This window comes from Spermophilus citellus (assembly GCF_964194105.1).
Source record: "Spermophilus citellus genome assembly, chromosome: 1".
In the NCBI taxonomy this organism is placed as follows: domain Eukaryota; kingdom Metazoa; phylum Chordata; class Mammalia; order Rodentia; family Sciuridae; genus Spermophilus; species Spermophilus citellus.
The window spans coordinates 28612831-28627282 of NC_138182.1; the positions used below are offsets into that span (position 1 = coordinate 28612831).

The window sequence follows — 14452 nt, forward strand, 5'->3', positions numbered from 1 at the left end:
CAGGCATAGTTATTGGAAGTACTATTACTGATTTTCTCCTTAATATTCCCTTCCAAGTTAAAAGTCATCCTTGTTTTTCAGATTCCACTTCATCCTGTAATAGATGGTTTAATTCATGATGTTATTAACTTGGCTTTCAAGCACTTTAAATACAAAGAAGGGTAAGGTGATTTCTTGCCTTAGAGTTTTGAAGAAGTTGGGTGCTTAAAACTGAATCACTGGTTTGATTTTTCAGATGAGCAGAGATCCTAACTTGTCTAATTTTTCCTTATTTAGGTATCTTGGTCCTAACACGGGCAACATGCACATTGTGGCCGATCTGTATGCGGAAGTCATTGGAGTGTTAGCACAAGCTAAGTAAGTGAGCCCCGAAGCCCTTGACCGAGAACACATGAGTGCCTCTGACTTAAGGAGGGACAGCTGTGAGCTCACAAGGAACTCAGGTTCTTTTTACCAAGCATACCCACCCCTAAAACTAATTAGAGTCTCCTCCAAGGCAGGTACCTAGTTAACTTTTTTTCACCCAGGCAGTTGGGCCAGATCCTACTGAGTCCATGGGTTTCAGACAACTGCTTCAAAGAAAGAAATGGACTCACCAAATTACTTTTCTGTCTGTTCAGATATTCTAAAGGTGTTTATCAATTTTTTTTTCAGGTTTTGTTTTCTATAGTCCATGAGTGGGTGGTAGCAATCTATCATTCATGAATGGAAAAATTCCATTCTAGAATGTCCCCTTTACTCTAGACCTTACTTAATTCAGCTGAGCTAAAAGTGTCTCAGCGTCTGCCATGGAAACAAGTGGGGGTGGGGGAGTTCTCATTACTATATTTATCTGGCCCCATAACTCCATTTAACAGGCTAGAACATAGTGTTAGACTATTAGCAATAACATACTTCTTCCAAAAGTGATGTCACACCCTACTTACCCATCTTCATTTTATCCAACCCTGAGGCAAACCAAGCAAGATCCCAAATGCCTACTTTGGGCAAAATGAGGCAGAGACATAAGGAGAATTTAAGCCAAGAGACCAGTTGGCTTTGTTGATGCCCCAATCCTTGGGAAAGACAATCCTCCAAAGAGATTTCTATCTTTAATAGATGGAATTTCCTAAGTGAGTAGCATGTAAATACACAACTTTTCTAAACTTTGAAATACTTATTCAGCAACCTTACCTAGCCAAAATGTAGACAGGAACTTGGGACATAGACCCCCAAAAAATCCTTGGCCAGATTTATTTAGTCTAATCCAATGTATCTACTCATCCCAACTACCTGTTTTTTCCTAACATAATTCATCAGTGTTAGAAGGTAGAGAATGAATTTTTGTGGAGGGCAATACAGGTCAAAAGCTGACAGCAAAAGAAGAAACAAACTTGCTAAAGCATTCAGAAGAATTCTGTATTCCCAATTCTATTATCTGGACCTTTTTGTATGAGTCTGTGTTGTACTTTTATGATAGCCTATTATTATAATTGTGGTTCATGAATCATTAAGGGATAAAGGTGCATTTTGGAGAAATTTCCATTGCAAGTAGGAAATAAAGACATAGGTATTTAACTGGATAAGTTGCAAGTATCTGAAAATTAACTAATGTGTATCTTCCACATTCCTAAAAATGATCCAAAGAAGGAAGTATCGATATGTATACTTGCTGGTTTGTCAAACTCTGAAAATCTCAGCGTATTTCTTTATAATTATCTTGGCTTAATTCTCTTGTGCTCTCATTTAGACAGCTTAGTATTCCAAAAGTGGCTTTTCTGTGTGTTATTCCTATTTTTAAGAATTATGCATAACAATGTCAGATACTGTCAAATGACCTCCCTTAGTTCCATACATTTTGAATAAATTGAGAAATAATGTCAAAACTGAGTAGCGTTTGAGATTGCAGGAGTTTCCATATTAGGATAGATCTAGGATCCACGGAGCCAGTATTTTCTTGCCAACAGTGGCTTTTTTCAGTTTCTTGACGTCGATATTTGTCCCAATTCTGCAATAGCTAAGTGTTAAAAATGTCTCAATTTGGACAGTGCTTCAGTATTTTCCAGTCACTGGGGAACTCTTTAATTCCTGTCTTTCAGGGAAATTTTTTTTACTATTAAGTGATATTCACACATAGTATTGGCTTTTTTCAAAGTCAATTAAGCTAAAATTAGATTTTGTTTTTAAAGTACCTTGGCCAGGGGCTGGGGATGTGGCTCAAGCGGTAGCGCGCTCGCCTGACATGCGTGCGGCCCGGGTTCGATTCTCAGCACCACATACCAACAAAGATGTTGTGTCCGCCGAGAACTAAAAAATAAATATTAAAAAAAAATTCTCTCTCTCTCTCTCTCTCTCCTCTCTCACTCTCTCTTAAAAAAAAAAAAAAAAAATAAAGTACCTTGGCCAGTCTGCTCTTGCAGTGATCAGACTCAAATAGCCCATGGTATGTTCTCAACCAGGCAATGTGTAGCTAACCTTTATCGATAGATAATACAATCTTACCTTAGTGTCATACCATGAATTACGTCTTCGTTCTCATAAGTATACCAGGACCATTTCTTTATCTTCACTTTAGAAAAGTACTGCTTCTCTTATTCTCAAGGAGATTAAACACCCCACCCCCAAACACTTTTTTTTAAATCTGGTTCAGTGTGATTAACATTTTTTATTTTTATAAGTATTATAATAATTTGAATTTTAGATTATGTATCTAGTTTCCAATGGTAATGCATATTAAATATTTTCCACATTATAACTTCAGGTTTTAAGGCTTACTTGGTCTTTGAGTTTTAGCAGAATCACTGTTTTAATATTCCTGGTAATAATGCTACTTAATTCCTGTCAGTAATGAATGTATTCCTATTAAGAGATATCCATACATAGTATTGACTTTTTCAAAGTAAATTAAGTTAAAATTAGATTTTTCTGTGTACTTTGGTTAAAAATATATGCTGTGCATATGCACAATATATCTTAATGTGAAATGTATAGTATTGCCAAAGGCTGAGTATTTACTTACTGTATTTGTCTAAGTTCTAAAGAAAAGGTCACTGAAAAATTGGCTTTTCCCTATAATCATTGTAAGGGAAGTGGATTTTTGGATTGCTTTTATGCTAACATAACATGTTCATATCATTTGGAACTTTCAACAGTAAAAGATAGTCATATTTATTTTTAAATGAGAAATAAAGTTTTAGCAGCCATCTCATGAGAAGATCGATAGACTGAGTTATACAAATAACCTGGCCTTTCCTACCTCTGCTTAGTCAGATATAAAAGGTGTAAGAACAAATGTTTAAATTTGTATTTTTTCTGTGAAAATTACCTTTATTTCATTCATCAGTAGAAGTAAAATCAGACTTCACAAAATTTCAACTTTGAAAAGGATCTTCAAGTAGCCTAGCCATGTGCCATCTGCAAGAGACCTCTCAGTGACCTGCTCAGCTTCTGCTTACATGCCTCCATGACAGGAAACTCACTATCTCCCCCAAAGGAAATTAACCCACTCAGAACATGTACTGAGCACCTACTATGTGCCTGATCTTGTGGCACTTACAACTCATCAGTGGAATCAGACAACCAACAAATCCCATAGACAAGTAAATTATATAATATATTAGAGTTCATTCCATTTTCAAATGTCTTTTTGCCATAAGTTTTCCCTTCATTTTCTTCCATGTAATGATTTAGTGCTTGAAGAAAGTGTTCATGGCCTTCTCAAGTCACCTCACTTTAAATCCGTACACTCCCCATTGGCTAGGCAGTTACTCATATGTATTGGTTTACTGGGGACAGTGTAACAAAGGACCACAGTTTGGATGGCTTCAACAACAGACATTTATTTACACACTGTTCTGGAGGCTAGAGGTTCAAGATCAAGGTGCTGGATGAAGTGGTTTCTTCTATGACCTTTCCCTTGACCTTGCAGGTGGCCACCTTCCCCCTATGTCCTCATGAGGTCCTTTCCCATTGTGAACATACTTTTTCCTCTTCTATTCTCTAGGCATATTGGATTGGGGCCACCCTAACTCAATCACCTCTTTAAAGCCCCTGACTCCAAACATAGTGATATTCTGAGATACATGAAATTAGTACTTCTTTGTATGATCCAGAGTTGGGGACACTTTAGTCCATAAAAGTAGGTCTGGGGAAGGTCCAGAAATGTGCATTCTAGTAAGCTCCCAGATGCTGCCAATCTGGAGAACGTGCTTTTGAGAATAACTGGTTTAGACATAGAGATTTTAGAACCAGACATGGCTTCAAATGCTAACTTCTGAGCCTCTCAGCTATGAAATTTTATCAGGTTATGAAATCTTTCCCTAGTTTCCTCTTCCATTAAAAAAAATGATATAATATTGAACCTGCACACAGTGTTGTTGAGGATTAGATAAGTCACTATATGTAACTGGCCCATGGCTGGCGTGGAGTGGGTACTGTATCTGCTTGCTACTATCATCATCATCTCCATCAGTTTTTATCTATAATATTTAGGAAAGGATGATGACATTGGAGCTTTGAATTTATATTCCAAAATATTCAATAGTGTAGTTTTAAAACTTCTTCAAATAGATGTTATCTGATATCAAATCTATTTTGTAAGTTTTATAAATAAAAATTGCATTTCAGTTTTGCTGATTTCTTCATCCTAAAAAGTAATATATAATCTTCCAACTAGTCTCCATGATATTTTACTTGTAAAGTAAACACAACTAATATTCAATAGTATTTAAGAAATGTCAGAATGGGCCTGTTTGGAATGCTGTCTTGAAAGTGAATGTTTTGTGGAAAGCCACAAAATGCCACCACAGATTAGGAATAAACCCTGAAATATCCTTAACTACATTAACAACCCATTAGAGAATATCTCATTCATAAAGTATTTGTGCCTTGAAGTTATTTATATTTTCTGCTCTATTGCTTTTGTAAAATCTTTTTATTGTGAAATACATGTAGCAAATATATATAAAAACCCATAAAACAAATATATAGTTTAACAAATTGTTATAAAATGAACACCATGTAATTTCCCCCCAACCCCCAAAACTGGCCCCTTTCCATTTGGGAAACGGTCTATGTGCTCAGCTATCTTTATTGTGTGTCCTAAAACTTCTACTTTGGGGTGAGAATTGTTCCCAACTTCTGTGATTCTGTTGGTTTGCCTCTATTAGTTTGCCTTTAGCTTTTGTAATCACAAGTGTGTTTTCTAATCATACCTGGATTTCTGTGTTTTTCTTTTTTGTTTTTTAACTAATAATCAAAGCAGCATATCTCAGAAGTTTAAAAAAAATCTCTCATAGGTTTTTAAAAAGCCGTTCTTTTTTTAAACTTATATGACATGGTTGTTGGTGTTGCAATTAATATTATTTTGCTTTCAAATAATACAATAAGTTTGTTTTGTTTGTTTTCATATTCACCACATTAAATTATAAAATCCCATACATATAATAGACAGCTCCATATCTTTTAAACATAATTTTCCCATTACTAGATTTTCCCATTACTAGATTTTTCCTTCAACTTCAAAATATATTTTTCCATGATCATTAATCTAAAACTATCAAGGAACAACAGGAGAAAATTTTGGAAATAGATGTCAGAATATCTTTGGCCTTATTTGTAAGTCCAAAAATCATTTGCTGTCACCATCAGAAATAACTGACCCTAGTATGTTATTACTCACATACTCAAAATTTGACACTTTAGGCCCTGGAGGTCTGTAAGTATGTTGGAAATTGCTAAGCCTGAGGAAATGGAGCTTTTTGTCTGTTCAATTTAAGAGCTAAACCATCTTGAGAGAGTCTAAATAATGGTGGGTCTGTTCCCTAGTCTGAAGGAGAGGTGAAGCATCTTGTCGAATAAGAGGGGGAAAGGAGAAAATTGGACTCTACCAAATCCCGAATGTCAAATCCTTGTGAAATGACAGTCATTGTACTTCACCTGTTTCTAAGGATCTGATGACCATACACTGTCACTTTAGGTGCTGGCAGCCCCCATTGCATGGCTTTCCTGTCACTTGATAAACCACTTATGTTCTTTTTGTAGATTCCCTGCTGTCAAGAAGAAGTTTATGGCAGAGTTAAAAGAATTACGGCACAAAGAGCAAAATCCGTATGTGGTGCAGAGCATTATCAGCTTGATAATGGGAATGAAATTCTTTCGAATTAAAATGTATCCTGTGGAAGACTTTGAGGCCTCCCTTCAATTTATGCAGGTAAAGTCCTGGGCAAGAGAACTAAGTGGTGATCAACTCAAGTAATTCCCTTTATCAGAATGACACCTCGATTGTGAAAACCCTTTATAAGCGGGATCCAACTTACAGTGATTCATCTAGTAATATTTCAACTTTAATGGTGTGATAGGTATACACATTCAGTAGAAACTGCCTTTCAAGTTTTGAATTTGGGTCTGAATCTCTCTCTAGATGCTGGGCAGAGCTCCTAGCCAGCCCCATCATCATGGTGGGAAACAGCCAGGACCACAATGTGCCCTGTGGTTAGGCCAGGACATTCACTAAGGTAGGGGTGTTCAATGCCATTTCCTCTTAATGATATTTTCAGCTTATGATAAGTTGATCTGGACATCCCATCATCATGAGCCAAGGAAATTGACAGCATTGGATTGGCTACATCAACATTTACAGGAATCTTCATTTAAAAAAAAAAATCAACCAAATCATATAGGTTTGATGTCTATCAACCTGAATTCATTATGGTGCATAGCAAAAAAAAAAAAAATCGTTATTATTAAGAACTTGGGAGAATCCATAGCTCTATTAAGAGTTTACAACCGGGTACAGTGGAGCATACCCGTAATCCCAGCTGGTCAGGAGGCTGAGGTAGGATTGTGAGTTCAAAGCCAGCCTCAACAACTTAATGGGACTCAGTCTCTAAATAAAATATATTTTAAAGGGGGGGCTGGGGATGTGACTCAGTGGTTAAACACCCCTGGGTTTAATCCCTGGTACCAAAAAAAATTTACAAAAACGTTGGTACCTGAAGGCATTTTTCTAATACTTCTGTAAATTAGATTTGGTACTCATCTTACTTGAGACTTTGGATGTAGGAGTTATGAATGTAGATTGTACCATTCTATAATCAAAAAGGCAGCTATTAAAAAGGCACGTAATAAACATAGGAGAGGATGGGAGGAAACTGGAACCCTCATGCCATGCTAATGTGAATGCAAAACAGCATGGAAGCTCCTCAGGTGCCCAAACGTAGAATTACCCAATGATCCAAAAGTTCTACTCTAGGTATATAGTATACACCCAAGAAAAATAAAAGTGTATGTTCACACATAAACTTGAACACAGATGTTCATAGCAGCATTATTCATTGTAGGCCAAAGTGAAAATAACTCAAATGTCTGTAAACCAATGAATGGATGAACAGAATGTGACATATCCATCCATACAATGGAATGTACAAAATGTGGTATATCCATGCAGTAAAGTACTGATGCATGCTGCAAAATAAATGAACCTTAAAAATATACTTAGTAAAAGAAGCCAGGCACAAAAGCTCATGTAGAATGTGAATCCATTTACCTGAAATGTCCATAATAGGCAAATCCATAGAGAGAGAAAATACATTAATGGTTGCCTAGGACTGAGCATTGGAGTGGATGGAGAGGTAGAGAGTATCTGCCAAGGGGTACAGAGTTTCTTTGGGGGGCATTAAAATGTTCTAAATTTGATTGTGGTGCTAGATGGATGCACAAGTGTTGGTAGACCAAAATCCAGTGAACTGAATACTTCAAATGAGTAAATTGCAGAGTATATGAATCATCTCTCCATAAAGCTGGTATGTAGAGGGGTGGAGAGAGGGCAGATGGACATTGTGTGTCAGACCTCTTGGATTTGGATTGAAGAACCAGTACTTATCGGCTCTGTGACCTTAGCCAGTCACATTGTCCTTTTCATCCCAATTAATTCACCTAAAAGGTGCTGGTAATGACATTAACATTGAGGATTCTTAGTACATGATAATCACTTGGTGATTCTTATCTATGCTATTATTTTTATCCCACTTTCATACTAATAGATCATATGTGTCTGTACTTGGGTGACAACTTGATACATGCATACCTAGGCAAAAGGTAGCAAAAGAGCCATGATCCTGGGAACCATAAACTCCATTGTGTCTGGGGAAAACAGTCTCTCTGACTCCTAGGTTGGTATTGCCCACCCAGAGCTGACGTTGTAATATGATGTTGGTAGACTGAGGACCTTAGCAGCTGTTCTTGCCTGTCTTCCCAATTGCAACTCTGATAAAGGGTGAGAGCTAATGTGGAAATTAGTATGTCATGAAATATGTGTAGCCTGGATTCTTGGATGGAAATAGGGCCTGGCAGAGGCCACAGGAAGCACTAGCAGAAGGCCTGGAGGAGAGAAGGCTGGCAGTGCTCGAGGAAGGCCTCCTTTCCTATAGGACAAGTCCCTGGGCAACCTGCAGAGACGTCCTTGCTGTGGGAACCACACCAAAGCCTTGTATGAGGTGGGGAAGGGAGGCATTCCAAACTTGCTTACGAAACGATCTGAATAATAAACACACCTAAAATGTCAGAGCAAGTAAACAGCTCTGCACCCGAGGCCATCCGGCACCGGGCCCAAAATAAGTTTACTGTCTTCAGCCTGTCTCCCCATGTTTTCCCTCCCTGGGGATCTGTGTTTGCGGCCTAGTCAAGGGTTCAGGCCCCCACACAGGGTAAGTGATCTACAGACCCTTATTGGAAATGAATGACTGAACGAACCAGCCAGTAATCCAGAAGATAAATGTGTGCTTACTGGTTGTAGATGTTTTGTCCTTTCACAAGAGTGGCTTGAACTAGATATAGGAGGAAAGAGAGAAAACCAGCCTTGTGAAATGTCACTGAGGCCCTTGTAAACCTTTCGACTTGATACAAATGCCTGGTCCAGTGATCTTTAAATAGATTACAGAAGAGGCTGGTGTTGGTATGTATGATTAAGAAAACTATTAAGTTTGCTTAAATACATTTTACATGTACTTTTCAATCCTTCTTTCTTCTTGGTAGGAATGTGCCCATTATTTCCTTGAAGTCAAAGACAAAGATATCAAACATGCCTTGGCTGGACTCTTTGTGGAAATCCTTGTCCCAGTTGCAGCTGTGAGTTACCCTTTCCCTTTCTAAGAACTTCTTCAAACTGAATGACAGACTTAACAGTCTCAATAATAGAATATTCACATGCACTTCTGTTGCAGGCCGTTAAAAATGAAGTGAATGTTCCCTGCCTTAGAAACTTCGTGGAAAGTCTATATGATACCACTCTGGAACTTTCTTCTAGAAAGAAGCATTCCTTGGTTAGTATCTACGAGAAAATTCAAAACACAAACAAAACTGCAGAGATTAAAATTGCCAGGCAGAAATCTATTTGATTTGTAGAATCCTTGTATAAGAATGCCACAGATGGAAGAATTACCTATGACTGACTCCCTCATAAAGGCTTTCAAACTTTCGAGCTTACATTTATTATCAACTGTGAATCACGGTACTAGAAGAGGATTTGACCGTGTCACCTCCGATGACCCTTCTGGTTCTATGGATTCTGCTCTTTGTTTTTTAAGATTGGCTTAATATGATTTTTGTTTAAATTTCCAAGGATTATTTTTACCCCCAATCCAAAAGCTAAAGTTTGTGAAGTTCCTCTTCTCAATCCCCAGGATCCTATATACTGGGTAATTCCTATCCTGACATTCAGGATCAGAATTGAAGTAGGCAGAAAATCGGGATGGGAAATAGTGGTCCCCAGGCGAGGTTCTCTGAAGGCTGGGAAAGCAGTTCCTGGGGAGGGTTTGTACTGAAAAGAAGCAGATTACCCTCCACAGTAAATAAAGCTCTGGTTTACAAATTGGCATGTAGTGTGCCAGGGCAATCAGGACAGTGTGGAGGAAATAGGTTGTTTAGATGGCTGTTTAGATGGTTGTTTAGTAGGGTTGAGGCTAGTTTACAAGTATAGACACTGCTGAGCATGTTGCTTTTCTGGTAGTGATAACAAATTGGCTCATTTGTCCACATTCCAATGTCACTGTGACTAATTGATGCATTTTTTTTTTTTTAATACTAGTGATTGGCATCAGAGTTGCATTCAATGGAAACAGTAGTTCAAAGCCCTTTAAAGCTAAGCTAATTTAAAGAAGAAGAAAAAATAAGTTAATGAATTGCCAAGCACTGAATCTCATCTCTGGCAATTGTTTCTTGCTAGTTCAAGTTAATAGATAAGCCAGTTATGCTTTTGTTTAAATCTTCGCCAGCCTGAGTTCTTTGGGAATCATAAAGGTTATCTAAGATCTGGCTTAGCAAAATGGTAGTGAGTTCTGCATGTGTTTCTTGGGTGGCTGCCCATTAGCTTTTATGTCTTTAGTTGCTGTGGGAAATTGGCCCAGTTCGGCAGGAAAAGCACAGTAGCACCTCTGTTTATTTGGTCATAAGCAAATTCCTCTGTGGTTAAATTTGTCTTAGAGGAGTTTACCAATGTAATAACATTTCTTTTAGGAATCTTCCTTAATTACAGGAGGATTGCATGCAAAAGAAAATATATATACCTACCTCTAAGACAGAGACAAACAAGTAGATATTTATAAGTGAAAAAGCCAGTAACATTTTCAAAATTAATGTGCCTTCCTGCTCTTTCCCTCCCCCGAAGATTGGCAGTGACCTAAGATGGTGAGTTGTTAGTATCTTGGTTAGGATCCATGAGAAAATGCAAAACAATGGTTTACACATATAGTGACAGAAAGTAAATGTTCTCTTTTACTAGGTGTGGAAGGCCAGCTTGCCCTGCTCAGAGCTACTTCATTATATATAGAAAAGTCGTCTTTGGGCTGTGCTGAGCCCTGAGTTACTCCATTTTATAAAGCAGTAGTTGTCACTGTGGTGTGATTACTTGAGGGTATTCTTTTCAAGCCACATGACTGTAATCAGTTGGTCACTGTTCACTGCTCTCTGGGCAGGCAGCACATTTGCTGGGTATTTGTTTTCAAGGTTCCTAAGTGAAGACTACTTAAGTGAATCAGATTTCTCTGTTCTTATACATGAAGCATATCACTATACTTTATCCATAGTTCTAGATGATTCCATCCCCTGCATTATCAGAAAGTATCTGCAAAATGCCCACCTCCGCTGGACACCCATTAGGGCCTTGTGTAACTTAGTGTCCAACTTATTCAAACCCTGATAGCAGAGGGAGATGGTGAAGTAATTGGTACAGAAAATATGTGTTACCTGATTCATTGAAATATCATTCTGTGATCTCGTCTTCTTTCTTCTCAGGCCTTGTACCCCCTGGTGACCTGTCTGCTCTGCGTCAGTCAGAAGCAGCTGTTCCTGAATAGGTGGCATGTTTTTCTTAACAACTGTTTGTCCAACCTTAAGGTTAGTATTTGTCATCTGGACCAAAAAAAAAAAAAAAAAAAGAAAAGAAATCCTTTACAAGAATTCACAATACAGTTCTCAGGCAGGCGTCTAGGCTTCTGACTAGGGATAAGAGAAATCACTTCAGGTTTGGGGAAAATAAATCTGTTCCAATAAGGATCACTTTAAAGAGAATTAAATGCTGCTTGATATGCATCTTTGTCACATTTAATCTAAATGATATAGAAATTTAAAATGGCCACGTTTAGCCAACAGAAGCATGTGCATTGATTTCGGATGCTCACCTATACCTCACACATCCTTCTTCTATCCCCTTCAGCCTGGGTAAATATTTTGGAAATAAAACTCCCTTCTATGGAAGGATAGACTTAGTGTCATTAGCATGCCATGCCATTAACATATGATGGACATATTTGTGTCGTTCGACAGTGTCAGAATTTATTAACAAGTTCTATCACTTCCATCAGCTTTAATTCACTGAAAGTACTCGTGGTTCACTTAGTGTCATGAGTGAGGCAATCACAAGTTTTATTTTTATTTCATTGTTTAATTACTAATATTTTTATTTCATTCAATTCACACATCCTACTTCATACCATAATTTATATAGGAAGCAAATGTTCTCTTTTACTAGGTGTGGGGGGCAGGCTTGCCCTGCGCAGAGCTATTCCATTATGTATAGAGAGAGAGTCTTTAGGCTGTGCTGAGCCCTGAGTTACTCCATTTTTGTAAAGCAGTAGTTGTCACTGTGGTGTAATTACTTGAGGGTATTCTGTCCAAGCCACATGACAGTAATCAAGTTGTCACTGTTTACTGCTCTCTGGGAAGGGAGCAGTAAACAGTGACAACGTGGTGACACAAGGAATGAAAGTCGTGGTCCCTGGGACCAAGAAGCCTACAGGTAAAGCAGCCATGATGATTAGGTTGGAAATTGGCTTTATAGGTTTCAAATGGTAAACATGCTGTGTGTTTAGTGACCTATTGATAGAAGGCAACTAAATGAAACCCCTCCGTGATAATAAGTGTAAATAGGAGGTATTCTTCACACTTGTTCCCACTTGTGTTCAAAGTTGTGGTTCAGTGTCTTTTACAGGTTTGACATTTGCTGCTTTCCAGTTTTAGAAAACATTTAGTTGTAAAATCTTGCATGTGCTTGTACGTGTTGCCTCGTTTTGTGTTTTTCCTAAGACACTTTAATTTGGCAAAATGGTTAAGATTAATTATATTATTTTGGCCTTTACCATAATTACACAATAATCTGCATTAGAGCTGCTTTGAGCACCCACTATGTACTGGCTCTAAAAGCTGATTGTGAAATCCAAGATTAGAATCATTCATTTTCTTCAGAATGGCAGTGAAATATAATAGCAGTGGATAGAGAATGAAGCTTTTAAAGGACTCCTAAGACTGAAGTGCTTTTCAGGGTTATCAACTGTTATATAATGGCTGCTTTGAAGTATTTTGTTTGAGGATTTATCCATTGCCCTGATATATGATTCTGAAGTGCAGCCCAATGCCATTTTTATTATTCAGTCTACTTTTAAGTATCCAGTTATTAATCCCATTTAATACTTTTTTTTACATTTTGTACAGATAGAAAATAGCTATTTTCTTCAAAACAAAGAGAAATAATTGAAAATGCTCATAGAGTGGCTTCCTGTATGTAGTATGTATAATGTGATTGATGAATTTTGGCTAAAATTATGATATTTTGCATAATAATTTATTGCTATGATTAAAAAGGCCAACTTTTTTAGCCCAACGTTGTTTTTGAAACCTAGCAGAGCATCTTCCTTTCTAATTTACGTCCAAATTATAATACTATTTAAAGCTCTAGTCTAAGCCCATCAGAGACTTAGTAAGAGGGGTTATAAACTGCCCCAGAGAGAAGTGGGTCTGGATTCTGACGGTATTTTCCTACACAAACATTTCACACATTAGAATTTCTAAAACAGAGAAGCAATAAGGTCAGAAAGAGTATGTAAAATCAATGCTCTTAAGAGACTAAACCACATTCAAGAATTCAATTTCATTCATGAGGATTTTGTAGTGTCTTCCGTTTGTGAGGTGCTAGGGAAGGTACTGGAATCTAGATGTAGAACAAGAGTCCCTGACCTCGAAATGCTTAACATTTCATTGAGGAATATGTAATAAAGCTTCAAACTGCGAGATACAGACAGAGATGGTTGTAAGCACCCACTATGTACTGGCTCTAAAAGCTGATTGTGAAATCCAAGATTGGGAGCAGGAGGATACCTGTACCTCATGGAGTGTGAAAGCAGTATTCATCAGGCAAAGTAAAGGCAAGAATGTTTTACTTTATGGGTGGTAAACTGTTGGAATTCACTACCCAAAAGCCAAAAAGATATAAAAAGATTGTTGATGAGTTACAAGCAGAATAAAATTGTATCTCATATTTAGAACTCAACCCGGTCAGTATTTGAATGGGGCTATTTATAAACATCATTACTATATAAACAACTTTCCAGACCTCCTCATCCATCCTCAAGATAGAAGAAATACCTGAAGGAAAACGAATATGGCTTCAGAAGTGGTCTTGGTCTTGGATAGCTTCAGTATTTTATACCTTAGAACCAACCATACCACTTCACAAGGGACAACCAGCACTTCCCCATATACACCTTCTGGCTCTCTTCCCCCACTTCCTTTCCTATCTCTTCCACTGTACGCTTCAGAAAGATGAACCTAGTGTTCACATCCCCCATGTTGAACTTGATGACCATCTTTGATGGCTTCTGCAGTGGGGAGTCATCAAGGTGGCAGCGTGACCTAAGCAGAGGAGAGGTATGTAGGACAACAGCCTCATGCTTTCCAGTAAACAAGCTCCCAGATTCAGGTCTAGTTTGGGGTCCTTGCCCTGGTTCATCCTCAGCATGAGTCTGTCTTTAGCCTGCTTTGGGAGCACAGACCTGAATTCTTTAACGTTTAACTTGGTCAATCATATAAAAGCAACATGCCATTGTAAAGTGTTAAGAAATTTATGGCACCTTCTCACCAAGACATTCACGTCTTTTAGGAATTCTTGTCCATGGTAACCAATCCTGTTTTATGTCAGAATTTA

At 37.8% G+C, this 14452-nt stretch overlaps 1 protein-coding gene across 8 annotated transcripts in view; it reads left to right on the forward strand.

Annotated features, from left to right (window-relative positions):
* FRY (FRY microtubule binding protein) overlaps window positions 1-14452 on the forward strand; it is a gene marked incomplete at its 5' end in the record, with an annotated part of 420839 nt that overhangs the window by 264802 nt on the left and 141585 nt on the right. For all 8 annotated transcript variants that reach the window (XM_081286098.1, XM_081286096.1, XM_081286091.1 and 5 more), the window contains 6 exons: window positions 82-161; window positions 277-357; window positions 6022-6190; window positions 9013-9105; window positions 9201-9299; window positions 11269-11370. In XM_081286098.1, coding sequence (XP_081142224.1) covers window positions 82-161; window positions 277-357; window positions 6022-6190; window positions 9013-9105; window positions 9201-9299; window positions 11269-11370 — 624 coding nt within the window. The remainder of the gene's footprint in view (window positions 1-81; window positions 162-276; window positions 358-6021; window positions 6191-9012; window positions 9106-9200; window positions 9300-11268; window positions 11371-14452) is intronic.